The sequence below is a fragment of the Hirundo rustica genome, chromosome 2, assembly GCF_015227805.2.
Source record: "Hirundo rustica isolate bHirRus1 chromosome 2, bHirRus1.pri.v3, whole genome shotgun sequence".
Lineage (NCBI taxonomy): Eukaryota > Metazoa > Chordata > Aves > Passeriformes > Hirundinidae > Hirundo > Hirundo rustica.
This window is the reverse complement of record NC_053451.1, coordinates 94,960,394-94,976,463: the sequence shown is the minus strand read 5'-3', so window position 1 is coordinate 94,976,463 and position 16,070 is coordinate 94,960,394. Positions and strand designations below refer to the sequence as shown.

The 16,070-nt window shown below is 38.1% G+C and overlaps 1 protein-coding gene across 3 annotated transcripts in view; it reads left to right on the top strand.

Moving 5' to 3' along the window:
- MYO16 (myosin XVI) overlaps positions 1-16,070 on the top strand; it is a 370,295-nt gene that overhangs the window by 206,095 nt on the left and 148,130 nt on the right. For all 3 annotated transcript variants that reach the window (XM_040056866.2, XM_040056865.1, XM_040056864.1), the window contains exons 13-15: positions 725-852; positions 9,780-9,885; positions 11,718-11,835. In XM_040056866.2, coding sequence (XP_039912800.1) covers positions 725-852; positions 9,780-9,885; positions 11,718-11,835 — 352 coding nt within the window. The remainder of the gene's footprint in view (positions 1-724; positions 853-9,779; positions 9,886-11,717; positions 11,836-16,070) is intronic.

Sequence of the window (16,070 nt, the reverse complement as noted above, 5' to 3'; positions counted from 1 at the left end):
GATAATTGGTGTGGATTTAATCTTCTTTTTGTCCAGTAGCCCTTAAGGCCTGACTGAGAATATAAAATGGAGGATTCATTCAGCTACAATGTTGTAGATACCCCAGGACTGAATAGTTTAGTATCTAAATAAATAAGACAGGCATGGGACAGAAAAGGGTGATATCCTCAGGAAAAAAGAAGATTAAAAAAAAAAAAAAAAAAAAAAGTGATTTCTATAACAGATAATTGTATTTACTCAGGCTTTAAGACAGTATATATAGCTATGTGTGTCAGGAGTTATTCTGTATTGTAAAGAGAGTATTTGTGGGAGACTGCTCTGTCATGTAATAAAATAGTTTATAACTCATTCCTTTGATTTCAATTTTAACTTTTCATGGGATGTTCATGTTTCATTTTGTAAATTTTCAAGTCAAGACATGGAAAAACTATAAATGTAAGGTATTAAAAAGTAGCTTACTAGGTTTTGTTTTACTTAATGCACAAGCCAGTACTGTTAAGTCCTCTAGTTATGTTTCATTTTGTATCTTAATTAGACCTTCTGTGTTGAAAGCTCTATTTTCTCTAATTAAGATCTTCATAGCTGTTGTAAAGGTATCACTTCTATACATAGAGAGAATCTGTTCATAATGCTCAGAAAGCTTTACAAAAGACCCAAGATTAAAGGGGTGAAAGATAATTGTTTTGGAAGGTATTTATCATTTTAATTTTCTACATTTTTTCAGGTCACCCAGCTTTATTTAAGTAACTCTGGAAAACTGTGTTCCTCACTTCCCCCCCATATATTTTCCTGTGCTGAAAGAGCTTACCACATGCTATTCCAGGAGCAGCGTCCCCAGTGCTTTATCCTCAGGTGAAAATTTATCTTTCTATTAATTAATTTGTACCTCCTGCGTTTCAGCTCTTTCCCCTGGGCCTCAGCATTGTGATTTCCATTTTATTTTTTTCCTCTAACTGACTTTTTTTCTGTGTACTGATCTCTGTATCATACATTAGAGCAAAATAGAAATGAAAAAGGTTTAATTACATCTGAAGTTCATAAAATCTCTTGGGCAATTGCCACTCGATGTAGCTGCCTCTAATTAGGAAGGAGAGTTAATGGTAAAGAATTTAAAACTGCTGTGTGTGTTTGCTAATACTACAGGAATCAGGATTAGAAATAGAATCTATTGATAATAAAATTGTTAAGTCCTCGGCTAAATTATAAGCCTATGTGGTGAGGCACCTCTGTTGGACCTGGCACTCTGCCTCACATATTAGTGTGACCATGAGTTTGTTCTTTAGCTCTCCAAGCTCAAAATGGACTTTAAAATAGACTTTAACCTTTTTTCACAGTGTTGTTTCAATGATAAATAACTTCAAGATTGTGAGTAAATGTGTTAGTAATCTGTGAAAAAGTTTCTTCCAAAATATGCTGGTTTTATAACAGTGAAATTTGGCATTCACCTGGAACCTTTTAATTCCCAAATCAATTAATTCTTCTTTTCTCAAACACTCTGAAAGCGGTGAGTCTGGTGAATGTACTCATAAGTGTTGCTCAGTCTTATCACTTTTCTATCTTTTCACACTTTACTTACTTTCATGTCTTCTGAGTCTTTAATCTTGATATCCTCCATCATCAGGGATTACAGAACTAATGAGATTGTAAAAGACCTTTGAGATTATGAAGTCCAACCTTTGACTGAACACCACCTTGTCAAAGAGACCATGGCACTGAGTGCAGTGCCCAGTCATTTCTTGAATACCTCCAGAGATGGTGACTCCACTGCCTCCCTGAGCAGCTCATTCCAATGTCTAATCACCCTTCCTGAAAAGAAATTCCTCCTGATGTCCAACCTGAACCTCCCCTGGTACAGCTTGAGGCCATTTCCTCTTGGTTTGTCCCTAGTTGCCTGAGAGAAGAAGCTGATCCCCACCTGGCTACAGCCTCCTTTCAGGCAGTTGTATTGATAAGGTCTCCCCCAAGCCTCCTTTTCTCCATCTCCAGCGATCCCAGCTCCTTTAGCTGTCCTTCATAGGACTCGTGCTCCAAACCTCAATTAACTCCATTGCCCTCCTCTGGACTCCTGCCAGCACTAGAATGTGCTTTCGTGAACTGAGGAGACCAGAAATGGACAGAGGACTTGAGGTGCACCCAAATTTGTTACCATTTTACAATATACTATTTTCCCAAGTCACTTTGCCTCTGATCAAGAGTTCAGTCACTGAAATAGAACATTTTACAACAGGAGAGCATTTGGCCAAACCACTGAAGAACTTACAATCTGTTATTCACAATTATTTGCAGTTTGTAGCAAGCCAGCTTTACTCATGTATGCTTAACACCAAGAGCTGCCTTTGCACAAGTTTCTAATGTAGAGAATAAAATAATTTTATTAGTTATGGCCTTAAATAGCCGGTAGGTGGACTTTTCATAATAATCTTCCTTCTGACAGAATTTTGATCCTGCTTTTCAGGATATGAAGATACATTAAGCACTGACAAGATAACTGAAGAGCTGTCTAGGGAGGCTAAATATAGTCCTGTTAAAAGCTAAGGAGCCTTAGTAAATCAAACCAAGATTTATGGCATGCTGGTGGCTAATTTTGTAAGTCAAAAAGTCATAATGAATACATAAAATGAGATTATCTAGCTTGTTAACAGCCAGGAGTGTCAATATCCAGTGTTGTGGATACTGTTGTGATATAAATCACATTTTTAAACCAAATAATCTGGAATGGAGAGAAGTCTTTGTGTTTTACAGTGGAATGCATTGAAAGCTTTGGATTTCCTCAATTTAGCATCATCAAAAGTATTTGTTTCAATTTAATATTCATTTTTGAAAGTATAATTCTATGCATTTTAAATACAATGGGCTGCTGCAGTACAGTTACAGATTTGTATTGAAACATTGTTTAGAAATACACTGTCCAATTTAGCTTAATTCTAGAAATATAATTTCCAACTAACATGAAAGATTGATTAGCTGCAGATAACATTACTGATAAGACAAAAGCAATTCTTTTTTATTTAACAATTTTACACATATTTGTTTCAAACCTAGAAACCTTAGTCACTGAGAGCAAGACTCAGTGTCTCACTTATGTACTCTGAAAATGGAGAAGAAATAAATTATTCTGACCCGCGGAAGTGTGCGAACTTAGTCACTCTTCCCTCGATAGATCTTACTGTATTAATGGGAATTTGGAGTAGTAATGCTCACTCTAGTACAATAAGAGATTGGTTTCAAAAGTTCATGCAGAACAGCACACCTGTCTTCCTTTAAATCTAGTGGAAATCTTACATGAACACATTCTGTCAGCAGTTTTCCATAATTTCTGATTATATTTCAAGTACTGCAGGAGTAGGGTGTTTTTGTTAAGCATTCCTGCACTTCTGAGTGTGGTACCTTTGGTCAGAATTTAAAATGAAGTTCAAAAAATAAAACCCTGTCATTTATATCATCTGAAATTACAGGTATATTGCTCCTAACGTTTTATATTTTGTCATGAACAGATGACTTATGGAATTTCTTTACAATGAGTCTGTTGCTTACCAAACTGTAATGATGCAGTAATGATCCAGTGTTCTGAAATCATAAAGGTGTAGGCAAACCTGCCTAATATGCAGAAACTGGGGGTCAGCAGGTACTTCTCTGTACTTGCAGAAAGTAATTCTTAAAAATTGCCTGGGGTTGGCTGTTTTCTGACTCTTTTGCCTGGGCTTCCTTGGTTAACTGCTTCCATGTGGTGGTTCTGGCTGTCTCTAAGTCCCTCTCCATGCAGTAACTTTTCAACCCGGTGGGCACCAGCAGCAGTGGTGGTCTCAGAGCTGGGGTGTTCACACAGGCTTTGTGGGTTTGGGGAGTCACTACAAAGGCAGCTGGAACTCCAGCCACAGCTCTTCACAGCCAGGCAGTTCGTGTGGATGTCCAGCAAGCACAGGCTCTGCATGGAGCTCTCCAGTGTTAGGGGCACCAGCAGCCCAGCTAGACTGGCACAAAAAAAGCAAAAGAGATGGATCCAAATGCCATGGATTTGACTGACATAGCTTCTTTAGTTCCCCTGGGTGTATTATATCTTGTGTTCTTTGCTGCACATGACTTTGTATTTTCACACTTTCAACTGGTCTTTTTCTGAACACAGATTTTTTTTTTTTTTAATTTCAGAACGGAACTTATTTTTTTAATTATTCATAGTATTCGAAGATAGAAACATTAGAGCTGTAATTAAGGTTGTATTGACAAAATATAAAGTAATAGTACAAAACAGGCCCTCCATCAGGTAGTTATAAAGAAAAACTGGAAAGTCAAAGGAGGAATAAAGTGAGAAAACTTAATGGACTTGCCTAAAGCCCAATGTAAGCACAGGATTTCAGATTATCCATTAATTTTCCTTTCCTTTGAAATACACTCTATAATTTAACTTTTTTATCAGTGAAATAAACCTTCTTTGTCTGTTCCATAATGCATTCTAACAAAGTATTAGTGCAGAAAAATGATTTTTGGCTTTGATGTTAGCTTAACCTACACCTTGATAAGGCAGTCCAAACAAAAGTTCTAAGAAGCCAACATTCATATTGTGAATCACAGTTTGGAGAATATAGGGATGAAGCAATTATTTAAAAGCAAAAACTGGCATTGTTCTCTAAGCAGCATTAAATTGCTAGAGCAAAAATGTTGCAGACAGTGTTGACATTGCAAAAAATTTTACTCAACCTAAAATGAAATGGAGTAAACAAGATCTTGTACAAGGTACCAGATTACTTTTTCATTATTAAATTCCCTCAAATATTCCAAATAATGATATCAGCAATCAAAACTTTTTCTAACATAGCATTTCTTTCTCAGCAGTTCAATCTGTATTTCACTAGAAGTGAATATAACTCATTGAAATGTACAGAAAAACAAAGTCACTTTGTGTCTCTCTTCCAGCACTACATTCTGGTGATTTTTGAAGCCCTGAACAGTAATCTAGCAACCCCTTTGATCAAAAAGCTCCTGTGACAGGACTGTAAAATTAACAGTTGAGCCAAGCATGTTAAGTCTTTGCAGCAATGTTCAGAAAACATGAATCTTGAGAGGAAATATTCAAGAATGGACAGAAACTGTCCACTTTGTACTTGTTTGCGTGGTCCTGTGTTACCTGGGCCACATTTGTCTTGCAGTGAATAACAAATATAGGTTTATATTAAAAGTGAAGCAAATCAAAGCTTGAGGGGGGGAAACTCATGGTGAGCACTCCTGTTCTTTTGCTTAAGAATGCACTTTTTTGGTTTTAAGTTGCATGGCTGCTTTGAAATTCTTGAAAACAATCAAAGGCATATCAGCTGTTATTTTAGCATCCCTTCTCCCCACCCTCAGTTTCTCCAGTTGTGAGAAAGATTTTTGAATCCTGGAAAAACTTTCTGTTGAAGAGGCTGGTTTTGTCAGATGAGGTTGGGCCTGAAAAAACAATAAAATGTTATAATTTATTAAATATCAAGCCTTATATAGCTCTCAGAATGATCCAAATATTTACCTGCCAGATGTAAAGGGCTGTACACTTTGGATAAGCTGTGAGCTCTTACAAACTGGGAGTTAGATCTGATTCTCAAAGGTAAATGAACACTTTTGTTCAATAGCATGATGACTGTAACTGTGAGTGACTGTACTAAACATCAGAGATGTTTTAATTTCAGAGAAGTTCCTTAACAGCTGAAATAACTGAAGAGCCACTGTTGCTAATCTTCTTGGCAACCTGTGGTATAGTGATAGCAGGTTGCAGCTGTGGTTTTGGATTAAGCATGTTGTGGAGGGACAAAACTATTTCATCATCATGACACACAGTTGCCAGTGAACTGGCCAATGTGAGTGGGCAGTAAGAGGGGAGCTATGATTTATATCTGTCCAGGAGCTCACTGACTTTCTGGATAACACAGGTATAAGATCTGTAATTTGAAAGACTGTGAAATGTGTCTGGTTCCGTCCCGCACCGGGCGGGAGCTGACCTCCGGCTAGCTCGAGTCAACACAGCCACAGAAGGTCCCAGTTCGTTTCAGCTTCTCAGCTTAGCAGCTGGACCCCAAAAGTGTTGTGACAGCAACAGCAGCAGAAGAGAAAAGGCTGGCTCTCAGCTTAGCAGGTTAAAAGATGTTTATTAGCTCAAGGGTTGAGGAGCAGGGAGGCTCAGAGCTCCGAGCTCTGAGAGCGGCTGAGAGGCTGAGACGCTGAGAGAGTTTTTTCCTCCCTCCTACCCCCTATAAGCGGGGGAGGGGTTCCAGGGAGGACACTACAAGACAACAAATCAGGGAGTTCAGGAGGTAACAAGGTGTGCCCACCCCCAAGCCTTGGACCACTAAAATCCACAGCTAAAGGAATTCCCCCCAGGGGGCCTATCACCTGAAGCCCTCTCCCTGAGATTTCGCAGCCTGGGAGGGCTCCTCAAAGTGATAGACAAGCTGCCCCAGAGAGGGGGGTTGGGGCAGAGGGGATGTTACAAGTCAGGTGAGGAGTGGGAGGACTGACACAAAACACCTTATTATACAGACAACACAAAAGGGATACAGAATTGGGGATACAGTGAAATGAACCATAACATAAACTTCTTATAAAAAACTAATTAAACAGTTCTGCACCACCACAGTGAAATGTCTGTAAGGGAGGAATATCACAGGACTAATGTTCTGTTTCAATTTTTCCGTATTTCTGTTAGTGAAAACAAAGAAACACGGAATTTGGAGAATGCCATTACAGGGGCAGAAGGCTAATGATGGATCTTAAGAGTGGAGGTAGCATGGTACAAACAGTGTTTGGAGACTGAAGTTGTCAACAAGAAGGCAGTGATGTGTATTTTTTATAGGGTTACATCAAGTACCATCTGACTTTTTAAACTGTTTCAGAAGTCAGAAGCTGAAAATCTGATCAACGGATAGTGTACTTAAGGAGAATTTTGTCATTTCTGAAGAGCTGCTAATTTCATATTAGTTGTGACAGTGACCATCTTGACATTACACAATTAATTTTCCTCTTAGACCTGTTTTAAATATGGCTTTTGTGACCTGTTAGTTGAGATCTTCACATAGTAGCAAATCACAGAATTTGAAGAGGTTGGTATTGACCCCTAGTCCCAAATGCTGCTGCTATGGACAGGGACAGCTCCCCCTAAACCAGGTTTCTCAAGGCCTTATCCAACCTGGCCTTGAACACCTCCAGGGATGGAGAACACACAACCTCTCTGGGCAGCCTGTTCTGTTGTCTTACCACTCTCACAGTAAATTTAGGCTTTCTTCCTAACATCTCTCCTAGATTTCTCCTCTTTCAGTTTATACCATTATTCCTTGTCCTGTCACCACAGTTCCTGACTAGGAGTCCCACTTTGGCTTCCCTGCAGGCCCCCTTCAGATGCTGGGAGGCTGCCATGAGGTCTCCCCAGAACCTTCTCTTCTCCAGGCTGAACAGCCACAACTTTCTCAGCCTGTCTCCATGGGGGAGGTGCTCCAGTCCTCTTACCAACTTTGTGATGCTCCTCTGGACTTGCCCCAATGATTCAGTATCCTTCTTATGTTGGGGACACCAGAGCTGGATGTAGTGCTCACAAGAGTGGAACAGAGGGGGACAATTGCCTCCTTTAACCAGCTGGCAACACTGCTTTGGATGTAGCCCAGGATTCACTTGGCTTTCTGGTCTGTGAGCACACACTGCTGGCTCAGGGTGATTTTTTCTTTGACCATCGCTCCCAAGTCTTTCTACTCAGGGCTGCTCTCAGACACTTCTGTTCCCAGCCTGTAGGTGTCCTCGACCCAAGTGCAGGGCCTTGTGCTTTGCTTTGTTGAACTTCATGAGGCTTGCATCAGCCCACCTCTCAAGCATGTTAAGGTCTCTGGATGGCATCCCTTCCCTCCCGTGTGAGGTGTCACCCCGCAGCTTGATGTCCTCAGCAAGCTTGATCAGGGTGCATTTGATTTTACTGTGTCACTGACAAAGACGTTCAACGGTATCAGCCCCAGTTCCGACGCCTGAGGACACCACTCATCTCTGATCTCCAGGTGGACAGTGAGATGTTGAGCACCACTCTTTGTGTGTGATCATCCAGCCAATTCTTTATCCACCGAATGGTCCATCCATCAGATCTGTGTCTCTCCAATGCAGAGACAAGGATGTTGTGCAGAGCAGTCTCCAATACTTTACTAACGTTCAGGTAGACAATGTGAGTTGCTCTGCCCCTGTCCACCAACACTGTAGCCCTGGAATAAAATACAGGCTGATTGATCTGTAGTTCCCCGTGTCTTCTGCTTTCCTCTTTTTAAAAATGGATATTAATATTTGCCTTTTTCAAGACAGCAGGGACCTCACCTGATTGACACTGTTTTTCAAAAATTATGGGTAGTGGCTTAACAACTTTGTCTTCCAGCTCTCTCAGGACCCAAGGCTGAATTTCATCAGATACGATACCATGTAGCCAGGTTGCAAACCATTGCAGTCTTGGGCCATAAACCTCCTACAGATGCCAACAGGAGTTTGAAGTCCAGGGTTAGCTTTCATCTTGTTATAGAAACATGGACAACATAGACAAAAGCAATTTGATATGTCACATATAGTAATAACAAGGTCTGTCTTGTTAAGACTAAAGTTTACCCGGCAAACAATGAGGTATTCACCAAAGCTGCATGTATGTCCCTTGAGAGTGGACTGAGATTAAATGGTGCATTGCTATTCAAGTATGAAGCTTTTTTTTAATCCTTCCCTGTTTTGTTTCTTCCTTTCTAATTGATTTCTCCTTTAAAGCGATATTTGATATTTGAATAGATAAAGCAATGGCCAGATTTGCTGCCTTCTCATTTTCAGAAACTGAAATACACAGGTAACAGATGATCAGCCATCATGTCCATTGTACTTATGAAAAATCTAACTGGCTGTTGTAGAAAGCCCTTTATATTTGACCAAGTGAATAAATTAAGGAGGAGCATCAAATTACATTTTACTTGGTTCAGTTGTCTGTAAAGAAAACGTCATATAATTCAAGAATTTCTTACATGAATTTGCTCGTCAGGCTTTACTAACTTCATCCTTTCCATCTCTTCTTTTCTTTTCCTACCTTCTCCATCCTTAAAGTGCACCATTGATATTGATTCCTTCCTCCGTCTCACCACTTTTCTATTGTTTCTTTCCACCTTCATCATTCTATTGCCTTTTACCTTTTTTACTTTGGTCACTTTCCCTGTCAGAAATTCTCATTCTTTTGAATATTTGTTCCACATCACAAACAAGAAACCACAGTGATCTAGACAGAATCACTGCTGTCAGAGTGTATTGCAGAAACTAGGTGGGTTGTAAAATCAATCAGCTTTTTCTTTTCCTTCCTGTTCCTTTTGTATTTTTGTTCCATTCTTCCTATTGTATTCTTCACTTTCCATTTCTTCTGATTCCCCATCATTACCACAGCAGTAATTTCACCATCTGCAAAGAGAACCAGGCAGCATTAGTAAGCTCCTTTGCTGGACAAAAGATAAGGGAAAACATAGTATCTGTGCTATAAATACCTTCAAAAAGGCTTGAAAGCATTAGATTTGATTGGTTTGACCTGTGATACAAGACGATGTATCTTGACAGCTCTGACAGCCTTCATGTACCTACAGTCAGTCAGTCAATCTCTTATGTTCTGTTCTTTATTTGTCATCCTGCAACCTTCTGTTGTTTGAAATGAAAGTTTGATGGAGGCACCTTAAATCCATTCAAACAAAGCAAACAGAGAATATAAATAACAGTTCAATTGTGAAACTAACAGTGATTCCTCCCTCTCTTCCTTGCCTGTCATCTTGCAGTGGAGAAAGTGGTTCTGGGAAGACTGAGGCTTGCAAACAGATAGTGAAACACCTCACCTGCAGAGCCAGCTGCAGCAGAAATACCTTTGATACAAAGATAAAACATGTAAGTAGCATTCTAATCCCTGAGTGGAATGAAGCAAAACCTTGGCCTCTTGGATAGGCAGAGATATTTGAACTGTATGGAAAAAGGCATCAGCTGTGTAGAAATTAATAAACGGCTTTGAAGTCAAAGGAAGTTTTTTTCTTATTTATGGGAATGTGATTAAGCTCACATTGATGTGATAAGACGACTCTCCAAAGTGGAGGTAGTTTTGTTTCTGTGTTTTGGTGACTTTGAAAATCAGTCTTGCAGTGAATAGGAAACATTTCTGTGATAAGGAACTGTTCCTTAAACATTAATTTGGTTGCCTTCAGTAAATAAATAAATTTGGCTGTATGGTGTGGTAATACTTTGCTGGACAGTACAAGAAGTGTTGAGACATCTGAAGTAATAGTATGCAAGACAGAAACTGTAAACTTGCAGGAAAACTGCAAGGATTGAATGAAGTTATATAGCTCAATATTTGTGTACTAAATATATTTAAGAAATAGGTAAGAGTTCTGAATATTTGATCAGTCATATTTAATTTCCAAAATATATGTTTCCATATCCCCATATTTAATTCCCTTTAAAGGTTCATACTGACATTTTAAATTATGTTGAACCCTGGATGGCCAATTCAAATTTAAAAATATTACCTTTCCTGATGAAACTTCTCATCTGAGATCTCAACTCAGAGACAGCTATCAGTGGGTCTTAATGGAGATGGAGAAGCATTATCAAATTTTAGTTATAGAAAGATCCTTTAAAACTAGCTTAGATCAGATATCTGACTTTGGATGGTATCAGATCTCATCCATGGTGAATAGAGACTCTAATTTTATTTGCCTTTTCAGGTGCCTTAATGAACACAATTGTCCGGATTCCTTCCTGCTGCAGTTATGCATAGCAGCATTAAATTAATAAAGTTGCACAGGCTAAAACAAGTGCTGAATTTGTCTAAAGAGCAAATACGTCCTAAGCAACACTACCGGAGTGGAACTGGAGCCAAAACTAGGCTGACTAGTTTTCTGCTGCCACCTACTGCACAGACAGCTGGTTTAATTAATAATTGTGAATGCTTTAATTTTTAGAGCTTCTGTGCCTCTCCACAGACCTCTTCTCTCCCCAGCCAGTTCCTCCAGCTTCATGAAAGGAGTGATGTCAGAACAACAATGTATATGCACCACATGAGTAGTGAAGTAATCAACTTCAAGGTTGCATAGAGGAAAGTTCTGCAAGAAATCTGTCAGATTGTAAGGGGTGTAAGCAACTACTTATACACAAAAAAGCTAAATACAATGGCTGTGACCATGAAAACATAACATGAAAATGCATTTGTGTGACATGCCATAAAAATATCTGAATCTGTTTTTTTCCTCAGTTTTTCAGTAGTATAATCCTGAAATAATTCTATTTGAAATTAATAATTTATGCCATTTCTGACATTATATAGAACTTGTAAATTCCTTTGTTGGGTTACTTGTATTGACTGACTGTGGCTTCATAAGCTAGATTTTAGATCAAAGATGTTAATATTTTTGCTAAGTGTACCCGCTCCAGGAATATGACTCCAGTCACTAATACCCAAGCTACTGGCACGGACACAGCTCACATGTGAACCTTTCACTTACAACTTTCACTATTCTGACATTGCTTTTTTTGGAATATATTTGTTTTGAGCTTAGTTTAATTTTTATATTGGACAAAAACCTGCCAAGTGTTTTTTAAAATTCCAAGATGAAAAATGGTCGTCTTTTCCCCCATTTATTAATCATGAGCCCACCTCACTGATGTTTCTTGAAATATCTTCCTGTTTATTTCCTCTTGTATTGTTTCTTTACTATTTTTTTCAGGTAAACTGTATCTTGGAGGCCTTTGGACATGCTAAGACACCCTTGAATGATTTTTCCAGCTGTTTTATAAAGTATTTTGAACTACAGTTTTGTGAGAGAAAAAAAACATTAATTGCAGGTAAGCACCATTTAATCTGTAAATTTTGATACAACGAATAGAGTGTTAGATCAGAGATCCCAGTGTGCCATGCACAGAAGTGGACAGCAAGGTCTTCAAAGTACGTGAGAGAGGGAAGGGCGAGGTTCGGGAGTGTCAGAGGAACAGCTTCATAGCGTGTGAATTGATCGCTGTCAGGAGTGAGCAGTGCCCTGTTCTGAGCAGCCACAAGGTGGCAGGGAACGACAAGAAACAAGTTGACAATCAGCGGTTCTCGTATTTCCCAGGACGCCACGTTTTGTTTCACAGATCAACAAACAGCTGTGTAGTGCAACACTGTGAAGTAAGAGTGAAAATTGGATTCAGTTGTTAAGTTGTGCACTTCTATCTAATATTGTATTGGGTATTTTACGCATGCCTTAAATTAGTGAGAGATATAATCTGTTTAGTTTTAAAAAAAACAAAACAAAACCAAAAACAAACAAGCAAACAAACAAAAACCCACAAGTATATTCTGCAATACTGAAATTAGACGTAATTTGTTACAGCTTAGAGCTTCTTTTAAAACAACTAGGAACCATATTGTTGTTTATTCTTCTTCAAGGCAAGATAGTATGAAGTTCGTTCCTGCTTCCAGAGTGAATATGGGTCTCCTAATCCCTAGTAAGCATTCATTAATAGGAAAAAAAAGATAAAAAAAAATCACTAGAGCAAACTTTCAGTTTGATTCTGAAAACTCTGCTCTTCAATAGCAGTCAGGGAGAGCTTTCATTTCTGGTCCACACAGATCATCATAAAGCCACTCACTGTCAAAACAAGGTAAGTCTGCAGAAATAATTACACACAGACAGTTTCCTACTTGCACTATTCCTGAATGGAGAAGCTGTATGGCAAGACACACTTTTGTTCCAAGTAAATTAGATTCTGTTAAATATTTCCAAATCTGCTGCTTCTTCTTCTTCTTCTTCCTCTTCTTCTTCTTTTTTTTTTTTTTTTTTAATTTAATTTTAAATGTGTTCATGCTTTCTGAATTTCTTTGGAAATATTTCCAATTGCTTTTTCTTGAGACAGTTCACTATACTCTAGAAAATATGATAGTTTATTCACAGGAAATGTCACTGCATGGGAAATTACTAACACTTCTTTCTGGTTTGTTTTAAAATGAATGTAAGATCATTTTAAAGGAGATTCGAAACTAAAAATGTGTGATTTTGTTTTTCATTTATAAGCTCTTGTGGGAGGAATGCAAAATTAAATATACATTAGCATGGACTGAAGAGCATCTCAGTTACTTTTGTAAAAATAAACTTCAATCCCTAAAGCTAAAATGTTATAGACTCTTTGCATTGTACATATTTAATTTGAGTATATTGTGTTTGCAGGGATGTCAGTTTATGAATGGCTTTACTCAGAACTACCAGTTTAATTCGTAGCCATTGCCTGTGAAAGGATCTGTTAACCAGGTTCTTGTGTCAGCTTTCTGGTACACTAATTCTGTGTTTTTATGATTGTCAAACCATAGGCATCAAATGAGAAAATGTAAGGGTAGTCAGGTCAATTAACAAATATAAAAAAATTGCTTATCTACCCTGCTATTCCCCAATTATTTAGGAATTGAATCAATTATTCTTATGAAATTTAAGGTATCCAAAAGTTACATAATTTACTGTCAAGAAAGACAAGTCTTCCTACAGCAGTAGAAGTGTGTTTTATATTTATGAAATTTGCAATTGATCCTGCTGTTTTATTTGCATAGTAGATGTTTCTTGGCCACTGCTAAACATCACATCTGAGTGAAATTGTCCAAGGTTTAGATCACCTTAAATGAGAAAAGAATCAGGTATATTGTCTTTTGCAGGTTTAAATTCCACCCAGGCAAACTCTGTATTTATTTGCAAGATCATTTGCAGCAGTATTTACTTGCACTGTTTAAACATAAATGAATAATTTAAATATGCAGAGCACCTGGTCTTGCTGAGCCATGAATTTATAACCCATTGATACTAACAGGGCTAAATATGTCTGATTTGTAAACAAAAATCCAAGTGGTGCTAGACTGCCTCCATCAAAGGGTTTAGGTGGTTTAAACTCCTCCACAGACAAATATTATGGGTGGAGATTCAGAACAATTTGCTAAGGGAGGGACATGCAAAGTACATGTGTACACTTTTATTATAGAGGGCAAGGCCAAAGTGGCACACCTTGCATTTTGAGTGGACACCGGTGAAGTTTGAGACAGCTTCTTGTTCATGCTGAAGTTCTTTTAGACCCTGGAAATGCTCTGACTTTTGTCACAAGGTTTATTCTTCTAGCAGAAGGTACAATATACCTAAATAACTGAAATGTTCCCCATAAATTTCATCATTAGATTTGATTAGTGCTTTAGCAAAAACTGTATTTTCCCCATGATGTTTTGAAAACAAGGGTGGAGAGTTTTAACATCGTTCCTCTCAAAGCCAGTACAGATATCAGAAGAGGTTTTACACAGTAAAAAAAATTACATGAAAACAAAGACTTAGAATAAACTACAGGCCAGTGATTTCATTTAGTTTCTAAAATAAATTTAGAACTCAAAAACTGATCTGCTGGCAAAAAAATTAATATTCCTAGAGAATGATTAACTCCCACTGCATAATAGTAGAAGACTGATTTTTATTTTTTTCCCAGAATGGTCCTTCAGATAAGCTGAATGATTCCTAAGATGAAAATAAAGGTCTCTATAAATTTCTTCAAATTGCTCAAAAAGAAACTTAGGAAAAGAAAGTCTGAAAAACTTATTCTTCAGATTTTCTGCTTTGCTTTTCAGGCATTGATTTTCTCAGTCTTCGCTTTTTGAAAAGCAAGGACTGATTTTTATTTATTTTCTTTTTTTAAGTTACATTGAAGTGGACTGAAAAATGTTTTCTTGTGTCTACAAACAGCTGTGTTTAGGACAGCATGGTTTTTGGGAAGGAGCAATGCAGTTTCTAAGAATGTATAGCTGAAAGACAGATTTCTCTGGCCACACTTTTAATACAGAATCTGCTTGCTGACTGTGGAGCTGCTGAGTAGATCAAGTGAGCTGTTAAAGGAAGTAGAAATTTGTTTGTGCCTGTAAGCACAATTACAGTTGGACAAAAATGACAGACTTTTGCTTTGGAACTTTATTAGTTTACTCCCTTTTATTTCACATATAGATTAACAAACATATTTCACTTTGTAGAGAAGCATATTACCATGATAATATTCTTTCTGACTCTTAGTACTATTAAGATGATGCTGTGTTTGATTCTTGCTGGTTGGAAGCTTGGCTTTTCTTAACAGCTCTTCCCACTGCTGGAGTTGCTAGTTGAGATGGAATGTATTTAAGCTTATTAAAGTGCAGGTGACTTGAAGTACTTGGAAAGGGCTGAATTAATTTGTGTCATCTGAATAAGTGATGTTGCCCATCATTAAAGTTAAATGATAGATGACCTTTGGTGACATTTTTCCTGCTTGTATTAATCAATGAATGTTAAAAACACCTAAAGTGCTGGTTATAAGAGCCTTAGTGAGGAATCTTGCGCACAAAAATATGATTAAAGATTTTCAGTGTACTCTTTTCAAATTAACTGTGGGTTGGATTAGTTTTACTGTGAAATAAGTTACAAGCACAATAAAATATGGAAATCATCCTTCAGGTTCATCTATTCTGTTTTACCCTGTAGGAACGACAACCAGGTAATGATTGATTCTGATGAAAGTGTGTGTCTGAGGCAGTCCTGCCATGATTGCATTGCTTCAATTTATAATCTGTTGCAAAGTTACTGGAGCCAGAAACATACATGATTTCCCAAGTGTGCTTTTCTACTTCCCATACAGGTTTGGTTTTTTTAGTTTTTTTCTGTAGTGTAGCAGCAGAGGATTAGATGGATGATACACAATTTCTCATAATATTGATTCCATAATAGCAGTTCACTACTACATTTTGTAGGATGATTAAATGGGCCAGATCATGTTTCCTTGCTTCAGCAAGTCAGACCTACAACGCCTCTCTGCCAGTCCTGCTGTCTCTTAGACAGAATCCCAGGCATGGTTTTGGTTTCCAGCACGTTAGGACATGTCTGTGCTGTTACATAAAGAAAGCATAGAGGATGTCCCTGGTTAATGTACCACTGACCTTCTGTACACCTTACCTGGGATGTGGCCAGGATGGTTTGGCCTATGCAGAGTAGTTCTTTGAGAGACCCTGTAGTTCTTTGAGAGATCCTGCATAGTTGTATTAGCTTCATGGACAG